Source organism: Falco punctatus, assembly GCF_963210335.1.
Source record: "Falco punctatus genome assembly, chromosome: Z".
Taxonomy (NCBI): Eukaryota; Metazoa; Chordata; class Aves; order Falconiformes; family Falconidae; genus Falco; species Falco punctatus.
In genome coordinates, this window is record NC_137586.1 from 25,515,686 (window position 1) to 25,525,330 (window position 9,645).

Here is a 9,645-nt window from a genome sequence, read left to right on the forward strand (position 1 = left end):
TGCTTTTAAACACAAAACACTGAATGAGATGTCCCTGAAAATAGCATGTGGGAGGGTCAGACTAAAGCATTTTAGCTTCCTTTTATGTCCTCTTCTGTGCATAATGCATAAACAGTTATTTTTAATGATTTTTGGACCATTGGTCATGAGAAAAATAAATTCAACTTGAAACAAGGAAATAGAGCAAGTAAATGCTATCCAGATTTTTGCCTAGAGCTTTATCTTTTGTTACTTCTGTGTTCAATTGCATATTCTTTATATTGCATCATTTTCTAGCCCATCTTACTCTACAGATTTTTTTGAAAGGGCCACAGTATGATTTTCTTTTTTATGGGTACATTCCAGTAGGTAACATCACAAAGATATTTGACATCTTTTCAGATCTCCGTAGGAATGGGCATTTAAATAAGTCAGCGATTAATGTAACCCCATTTTTTTAAATTGATTTTGTCTTTTTTTCCGACTTACTGATTTTGCAATGAGCAGTAAACAGAGCAGTTGAACAATGCATTATTTTCTTGCATAAGCAGTAAGAGATGGATGTTTGCCCAGAGAAAAGCTGGACCAGAGTAAGGCGTCACATCCCTTTTAGTGTTGGTAATTAATTGCCTTTTTGACAGCAGTTGCCTCTGTTGGCAAGGAGGGTTGTGAGAGCACTCCCTACTCTGCGCAAGCAAAATTAGTTATGTTTGCTTAAGCAATTTCAATAGGTGTCTTGAGTTAGTACGGAACAGAGCATGCTGGGGAGCGTTCATGTGAGCCACGCAGCTGGTGGGGAAGGTGTTTTCAGCCTTCAACTATACATGCGGCTGAGAGCAGTAACATTTCATCTACTGTAGTTTGATCCACCAGCCTCCTTGGATTCCAGCCTGCACCAACACATGCATCCTTTCTGTGTGTAGCAGCCCAGAGGAAACCATGTGGAGAACAGTGGTGGGTCTAAGCACTTCCTTAGTCACAGGATGAGACACCTCTGTACACTTGCTTCCAAAGCACTAGGTGCTAGGACAGAGGTGGTTTGGGGACGGTTTTCTTCCGTCTCTCCAGTTGAGGTCTTAAACTTTCTGTAAATGAGTATTCACTGTGGCAGTGCTTGGTAAGAGCCAGTATTGCTGAGTGCAGCAGCTTTAAAAGAGCGATGGACCTTCTTGGAGGTTACCATACAACCTTGCAGTCTTTCACAACAGGTAGGAGAGGACCTGACACTGGGTTCCCCTAACAACCCTAGCCCTGGGTTCAGAGGCTTCCACCTCCAATTCTACTCAGTTCAGCAGAAAAGCTTGGAAATGTTTCAGCAGTTAAACATCAGAAGGTGTGAAGACTGGGTGGGTGTGTGTGTGTGTGTGTGCGGTGTGAGTGAGTTTGACAGTTCCAGAAAAATTCAGGAATGAGCTGGAGCTCTCCATAAACCCACAATGTCAGAAATACAGGAACCTGTGTAGAACTGTGGCAGCTCTGCTACATAATGAAAGGTGCTGAACTGGGCAAAAGGCAATGAAACATGACTTCAAAATTGGCCCTGTTTTGAGCAGAAGGCCTCAACCAGATGACCGCTAGGGTCCCCTTCCTAATTTACAGCCTAAATTACACTGTGCCTGCATGATTCTTGCTGTATTTCAGTGTTAATTCAGACACTGTGTAGACCTAGGTTTATCCCAGTTGATGTGTTCCAATTGTGCTTGTTTGTGTAATTGTAGTGGTGAGTACTGTAACAGCCACATTTGGTAGCATTCATAAAGAATCTAAATAGATGCATCTTTGTGTAATAGAAGCAAATTGAGAACATTATCTAAGACTTCAGTTGTAATGCTCAGTGGCATATAAAACGGAGCAAACTGCTATTACTTTTTGCCATGAGCACTGGCACTTGCACTTCTTCTGGGACAATTCCAGCAAATAACTTAGTTCTTTGGGGTGGGGGGTGGAGTGTTACGTTACCAAGCTGTGTCCTCATCCCTCATTCCCCTTGCCCCTCCAAGGAATTTGCTGTAATCTCAGTTCTCTCTATTTGTAAACCTGATGTGCAAAAATGTCTAATCACAGTTTTCCAGTAGAAGAAACAAGACTCATCATGGCTGTTACAGAGGGGCAGTTCATGCCCTGTGACTGAGAAAGGAGAAGTTGATAGGGATTTTGTTTTAATTTTCTTGTATTTCCTTTTGGCTTTCCTTTGACTTCACTCAGTAATCAACCTTTTGAACCTGCAAGTAGTTCAGAGTCTGAAATTACTGGCATCACAGTAGCTTCACTAGCTAGACTACACTGGTGCTGGAGGGCAGCAACCTTGATTCCTCAAGATGTTCGTTTATCTAAGAAATAAAATGGTCCCATAGAATGCCTGCCCTACTTCTCCAAGAAAGCTAAAAGGAAACCTAAAGGTTTTCATCGCAGAATTGGGTAGCACTTTGTTCAAAGGGGTTTATGGGCCAGACTTGTTAGTTACTGTAGGTAGATGATGCAGCTCTGTTGAACACTGTATTCTAAGACTGACAGGCTCATATCTTCTGGACAAAATGGGTATTAGGTTTTAAATAGTATTTTTAACAGTTTAACAGTTTGTTTTTAAACAAAGAAGTTGTAGTGTACACATCCATGCAGACATACAGTGTGAGAGTTCTCTAATATTTTCATCTGTAATTTGAGAGGTACATGAACAGAGATTTTTCTGCATAGACTTTTGCTGCATGGATTTTATTTCTTCAGCGCAGAAGCTATTTTTTGACAACTGTTTGTCTGTGAAGGGCAGGATATTAACATTTCTTTGGTTAAAAAATTAAAAGGGCATACAACTGCCAGGTATCTTGACTTATCCAAGGGCAGATGGAGGGTGTCTGCTGTCTGCTAATAGAGGAACTGTACAAATCCAAATTGTGCCATGAGCTGTTGACTTTGTAACTGAGAGACGAGATCCAAAACTAGAGGAAGTAAGAAGCTGGCAGCTGTACTTTGGTGGCTGAGTGTCTATTGCATTGTTGATGCTGAGTCAGAAATTGAGACTGTGAAATGTTAATTGGCTTGCTAGGAAGTGGGTGGGCATTGTGGCTTAGTTGATTAAGATGGTGCAACATTAAAAAGTGTCAGATGGAGATGTTATTTAGACGGATCTGTGTTTAATTGTCTAGCCATTATTGTTTCTGAAATGGTAATTCGGCTGCTTTCATAAAATTTTCAATAATAAGTAAGTATAAGTTTTAATTAATGTTCTTTTCAGCCTGCAGTGTATTAAGTCTGTTTCCAAGAAGTCATAGCAACAATTTCATGCTAAAACAATTTGTTAAGGAATTTTTTGCTAACTTCATAAGAACATCTTCACCATTTTAATCAACGTAAGTCACCCAGGACTGAGAGAATATTTTAAATGCAGCTATTGTTGCAAAGACTTAATAGTACCTTGAATTTGTTGAAATGAATTCTGTGTTTCTTATACTTATTTCAACAGGTGACTGAGCTAGAGTGTGTGAGCAGTCAAGCCAATGCAGTCCACACACATAAAACAGAATTAAACCAGACAATACAGGAGTTAGAGTCTACATTGAAGAAAAAAGAAGAGGTATTTACAGACATTTATTCTTGGCTTTTCTGTTATGTCATTTCTAAAGGCTTTCAATATTAAGCTTGCTGGCTGGTAAATACTGTATTATTTCCTGTAGATGTTACAAAGTAAATTTTTTTCCAGCTCCTTTGAAATTATTAATATTTTTCCATGTATATAGTAACATCAGTCCAATATAGAACTGGGTATCTGAACCACAAAAGAAGTATCATGTTTTCCTGTTTGCTTTTACCAAGCATCTCTGCAAAAGTAAAGTCATAAGTGGTTTCCACAGAGCAGTCATCACACTGATGTGGTCCAAATTCACTGAGAAGGGAAGCTGTTGTAAGCACGCTTTCCTTTTTCTGGAGAGCAGGGTTTGGAACAAGTAATAGATCAATGCCTTTTTCAGGCTGATCTGTTTTTCAGGCTATGTAAATATAGCTGACTTTTATGATCCCTAAGATCAGCCCTTTCCTTAAATGCATGCCAAGCCCTGGGCCTGAAACTTGGTATTTGTTGTGCCATCTGCCTTGGGCTGAACCAGCAGCAAGAAAATAAAAGGAATTGGAGTAACACCTGCACTGGCAGAGGTCCTAGAGGAAAGCAGGTTTGTGCCACAGAGTGATCAAGAATTGCCTCTTTATGAATGGGGAAAAAGAGGTGGAAGGAGCCGTATGAAGGATTGTTTGCCCCATGTGAGACCAAGATCTCTTGAACCCTCTGTGACAAGACATGGTGGGCACCGGTGTGCCTGTTCAGAGAGGCAATGTGTCTTGAAGGGCCTTGCCTCCAGCAGGGCAGTTGTTAAGTGTTTCCATGAAGGATGCCGGAGAGGCACAGTAATTACAGAATATCCACCCAAAATGGAACAAAGCCTTTCCAAACTCCGTCATACTTAAGAGATTAGCCTCAGGTTGGTAATGTTTCCCATTTTGGTGCCCATTCACTTTGAATTATGCTTAGCTATTGGTTGCAAAGAGATCTTTCGAAAGTTCTGGGATGGGAATATGCCCTTCCAGAGAAAAATACTTAAATCATTTTAAGTTTGATACCTTTTAGTTTAATTATCTGTTTCTATTCTTGTTCCCTGAAAGTAAGCTAAGAAAAGGGTTCTCTTCAGTTCATTATATTGTCTGTATTTGTTAATTTTATACCTTGTTACTTTCTTGCTGAATTAAAGATACCATTTCTTTTAGACTCTCTTTTTACAGAAATCAGTGGTCAAAGCAGGCAATTTTTTGATGCTCAGCCATGCTGCTAGTGACATAATAAGCAGCTCACAGATGAAAATTGGATTTTTCCCTTGAAAAAATGGACAAGGGTAGATTCTAATACACTTCAAATTACAAAATTGTTTCTGTAATTACAAGGACCCTTAATTTTCCAGGAAAAAAATGTTTCAGATCTATTGTGTGGGAGAGGAAAACTTGGAGTTGCATAAAAGAAAATGTTTATCTGTTTATTGTTTATTCACAATGGAATTGCTGTTTTGGGACTGTGATTCAGGAGTATTGAGAGCAGGGCTTAAACTTCATGTGCTGTGACGGGCAGTAGTCAACTGCCAGTTTTGGTATCACTCCAGTGGCTTGTTCAGGAGAAGAAGTAGCCAGCTTACCTACACTGAGGCCAAGCCCGTAAATGTGTTGCTAGTAAAGTTGTTCTACTCCCTTAGGAAATAGAAGGATTGAAACAAGAAATCGACAATGCCAGAGAGCTCCAGGCACAGAGGGATTCTCTGACCCAGAAGTTACAGGTGAGCTATAATGCATCATCTTAATTTAGACAGAAGGGGAAAATGATCAAGTGGGCAGTTCACATCAGCAACTTGTGCAATATTTACTGACAAAAATATGCAAGTTAGACTGCATTGCAAAGTGATGGATTGAGATGATCCTTAGGAATTTGTATGAAAATTTCCACCTGCTCTAAGTTGCTGGTTTTACCTGAAGGAATAGACCCAAACTTCATTTACAAGTCCACAGAGTACTCTCAGGCTAGCAGATGTCCTTCATCGAAACATATCCTGGGAAGTTCTGGTCTTGATTTCAGTGCAGTGTCTTCCCATAGGTCTTGTGTGCCACTGAAACTGTCAAGCTGTGTATCAGCAGGTTGGGATGAGTTTGTATTCAGCTTTTAAACATGCCCTGAGAAAGTAAAGGTGAAAGCATTCTTATGTAGTACACACTTTGACATTTTCTTGGAATTATTTGGAATCACTGTGTTTTTAATGTTTTTTCTTGCTTGTTTCTTTACTGTGTGTAAAGCCAGAAACCTCAGCCCACCAGAATCAGTATGCCCTTAAGTATATCCTCCCTTACTACATCTGAGCTCCTGTCTGTCTGTCGCTGGGCTGACCATCCAGCACACAGGCACCTCCCTTGTGAAACCTGCCTTTGCATTGAGGCTGACCCGAAGCTTAGGTGGGTTAAACTCTGCATTCAGACTTCAGAGTTTTGACAGGACTGGAAGCTCAGGCATTAAGTAGTTCCAAATCCAAAGGGCTGGAAAGGTGACCCTCGCTGTTCTGTGGCTCAACCTAATCGTGCAAGCAAGACCCATCAGACCAGCCACAGCTTAAAAATCATTAAGCAAATATTCTTTGAAACACATTACATGAATTGGAGCTTCCTTGAATCTCAGTTTAACCTACAGAATAAACCACATAAGAAAAAAAATTGTTTATTTGTCTTTCCCTGTTCTTAAGTCAAATTATTTGGAAAAAAGTATGTTATTACTTTAAACAGTCTTTAAAGATTGTTTTGAATACACCTCAGCTTGCCTGTTCCACTATTCCAAGATTGTTGCTGGCTTTAGGCAAAAATGGGAGTGTTCAGCTGAAGAGGTGTTTATCTGAGAGACTCGAAAGGGAGTTTATAATGAAAGTTGGAAATTGTTCAAGCAGTAGCGTATGCAGTAGTTTCAGTGTACAATCATATGAAAGATAATAGTGAGGCAAGAATTGGCTATCCTTAGCAAGCAGAATTATGAGAGACTAGTAAGAGATGAAAAATTAGAAAATGCTAGGTTTTTATTAAAATTTGACCTGATGAAGTCAGTAGCTTCCTTTTGATATATCTATAACTTTAGTACCTCATGTTGTGGGTGATCAGTTTCTGAAAATAGGTCTGTATGGTTCTATTCAAGTAAATTTCAAGCTCACTTAGGATCTGAGTTAAAAGTTGCCTTTCTTAAGCTTAAAGCTTATTACTGACCTTACGCAACCCATCTAAAAGATCTTGAGTCTGCTATAATCATCCTGCTTTGATTATACTGGCCTTCTCTGAGCCACTTCGCCCTACACCTGTGATGTCAGTGAAACAGTGTTTTCTTCTGTAGCTCCAGACTAACCATCTCACATCTGTTCACCTAGTTGACTCATCACCTGTTTTCAGGGTGATTGTCTCCAGGGTCTGTATCTGTTTGTCTCACTCTTTTTTCTTCTGCTTTATTTTTTCCTTTTTGTGCTTGCAAATGGATTATGAAACTCTAAAATATTTTGGAATATAGACTGTATGAAAAATGCTATACAAAGAAATTACTATTTCAAGGTGTATTGCATTTCTGACACATTTATATCAGGGAATGAATTAGAAATAAAGCATTGGCAAATTCCAGTGAAAAGCAGTATGTTATAACTGTGAAGGGTAAGTATCAGGGCCCATGTTACTTAATAGTTTCATTAGCAATGTAGAGAAGACATATCAATGAGTCATGATCAGTGTGACGCTCACAGTAAGTCAGGATGTCTTTATTACTATGGCTGATTCCTAAATATAGATGTCGTGTATGGTTTGAATATTTTATTCAGATCCTTGCACTGAATTCCACAAAAGATTGTTACAGTGCAAACAACAAATATAACTTGTTAATAATTAATTTATTTTCTAAAAGAAAACAATGAATGACAAATGGTTGTGTCTGCTGTAAGAAAAGCTTGAAAAAAACCTATGTAAAATACACTTTGCAAAGGGCCTGGATCTATCAGACGAATCAGTTTATTGTTGGATAAGATTAACTGCAAATGAAGTGGAATGACACAACTGGGGGAATAGATTTCATTACATGGATACCTCTCCACTGCCTCCAATCAAGTAGCAACAATTTTGAGGGAGACTGATTTGTAATAGGAAACTGCACATGAGCTGGACATGAACTTGTAATGCAATACTATTGCAAAAATCAGTAATACTAATCTAGGGTAAATATGTGTAAGGATCAAATGTAAAATTTGGGAATGAAAAGCAACAGCTCCTGGCATCTTTCAGTTAGTTCTGCTTCCCACACATCACTAGATACGTTAAGCATAAGTTGGGGAAAACAAACCAGGAGAAAGTATGGGAGAAAGTGTATCTGAGGAAACGTTTGGGAAGCTAAATGTAAATGGGTTAGGAAAGAGACGTCAAAAATGGAATAAAAATATGCAATCTGGAAGTTTAAACGAAAGAAGGGAGCTCTTCTGGTTTGAAGAGATACAGGGCAAGGACTAACAACAGACTGTTAGCCTTTTACTGAATATGGATGGAAGTTCCTACATCTAAAGTAAAGCTTTTGGTTTTACCTGGGTGCTCCCACCCCAACAGCTCACAGCAGAACAGTTCCGCAGTTTAAGAGCCTCTGAGGAGGGCCGAAAGATGATTTTCGGTGCTAGATGCAGACCAGTGGGATGTTTTTCAGGCCCAGATATCAAGCAGTAAAGTCATATATGTATCCATGAAGTTGTTCAAAAGTGGTCTCTTTCATCACTGGCTTGCCTACTTACAGAAATTATCTCTAGGGTAAGAGCAGTGTCAAGGAGACTTCTAGAACACACACATTTGGTGAGAAGAGGAGCTGTGGCAGGAGAAGCAGGATGTGTGAGCAAACATGGCAAAACAGCAATCAGTTTAGTGTGAGCTGAAGAAAAGAGTGTGTCATATCTGCAGAGCTGAGAAGACATTAAATTTCCTTTTTTATCCTGTACTGCAGTCACTTGGCCTCGGAGGGTCCTGAACCCATGCAGTCACTACATGGAAATAGTACTTGTCAGTGCTCGGTTTGGGGGGCAGGAGTAGGCTCGGTGAAAGAGAGCCTTCAGAGGGTATGGCTGGGTTATCATCAGTTAGCTTGTTCATTTATACCCATGGTAGGGTAGCTAATCTCTACATAAGCATGTATACATTTTAATTTATACTGTTTCTACAAATCTTCTTTGCAGTTAGCTTCCTTTAGTGTTTTGGCAACTGTATTGTTCAGCGTTAAACAGATTAAATTAATTCTTCTCTTGGTCCTGGCAGCAAGGGGTAGATTCCTGCTCTCAGCTGTGCTGTTTAAGGCCAGTGCTCAAAACTGTGATTTTTAACCTGCCCATTTACAAACTAGAAGGGAGGAATTACAGTTCACTGTGGACATAACCCTTGTTACAAGATCAGGTTCCCAAGGCTCTGCTTTCTCCACCTGCACCACTGCTGGGCATCCCAGAGCTCTCCCCCATGGCAGAGGCTGGGAACCAAACTGAGCACCAGCCACAACACCCCACCCCTCCCCTCCTCTGGCCAGGGCTGTGGTGGCTGGTCATCGCTGCCATCAGGACCCTCATGGGGGGAAATGTGTCTTGGCCCACAGACTTTGACAGAAGGCTGCTGTCTTATACCTGTTACTCTTGACAGCCCAAATACATACTCTGTATGGGTCAAGTTGTTTCTTACGGTTAGCTGAGATCTCTCCAATGTAAACATGAATATATTTGTTATCTTTGAGGGAGATGGAAGAATCATAAGAAAAACAGGGGGAGAGTGGGAGGGCAGAATCATAGACTCACAGAATGGTTTGGGTTGGAAGGGACCTTAAAGATCAATCAGTTCCAACCCTCCTGCATGGGCAGGGACACCTTCCACTACAGGTTGCTCAAAGCCACATCCAGCCTGGCAGAGGATTTTCTTATGCCAAATCTCCCTCCCTACAGCTCTGTGAAACTAGCCGTAGAAACTCAGAGCAGGCCCACTGAAGCTTTGTGACACAAAGCTGCTGTAAAGGGAAGCGATGTTAAAAAATTGTTAACATATGCAAATATGAATTCACTATGCACTTTTCCAGAGAGTGGCTGCACAGGGTGTGTGGCTGTACTAAATACA

The 9,645-nt window shown here is 40.3% G+C and overlaps 1 protein-coding gene across 3 annotated transcripts in view; it reads left to right on the forward strand.

Annotated features, from left to right (window-relative positions):
* HOMER1 (homer scaffold protein 1) overlaps positions 1-9,645 on the forward strand; it is a 107,113-nt gene that overhangs the window by 83,074 nt on the left and 14,394 nt on the right. For all 3 annotated transcript variants that reach the window (XM_080370882.1, XM_080370883.1, XM_080370884.1), the window contains exons 7-8: positions 3,440-3,550; positions 5,208-5,288. In XM_080370882.1, the coding sequence (XP_080227008.1) occupies positions 3,440-3,550; positions 5,208-5,288 (192 nt within the window). The remainder of the gene's footprint in view (positions 1-3,439; positions 3,551-5,207; positions 5,289-9,645) is intronic.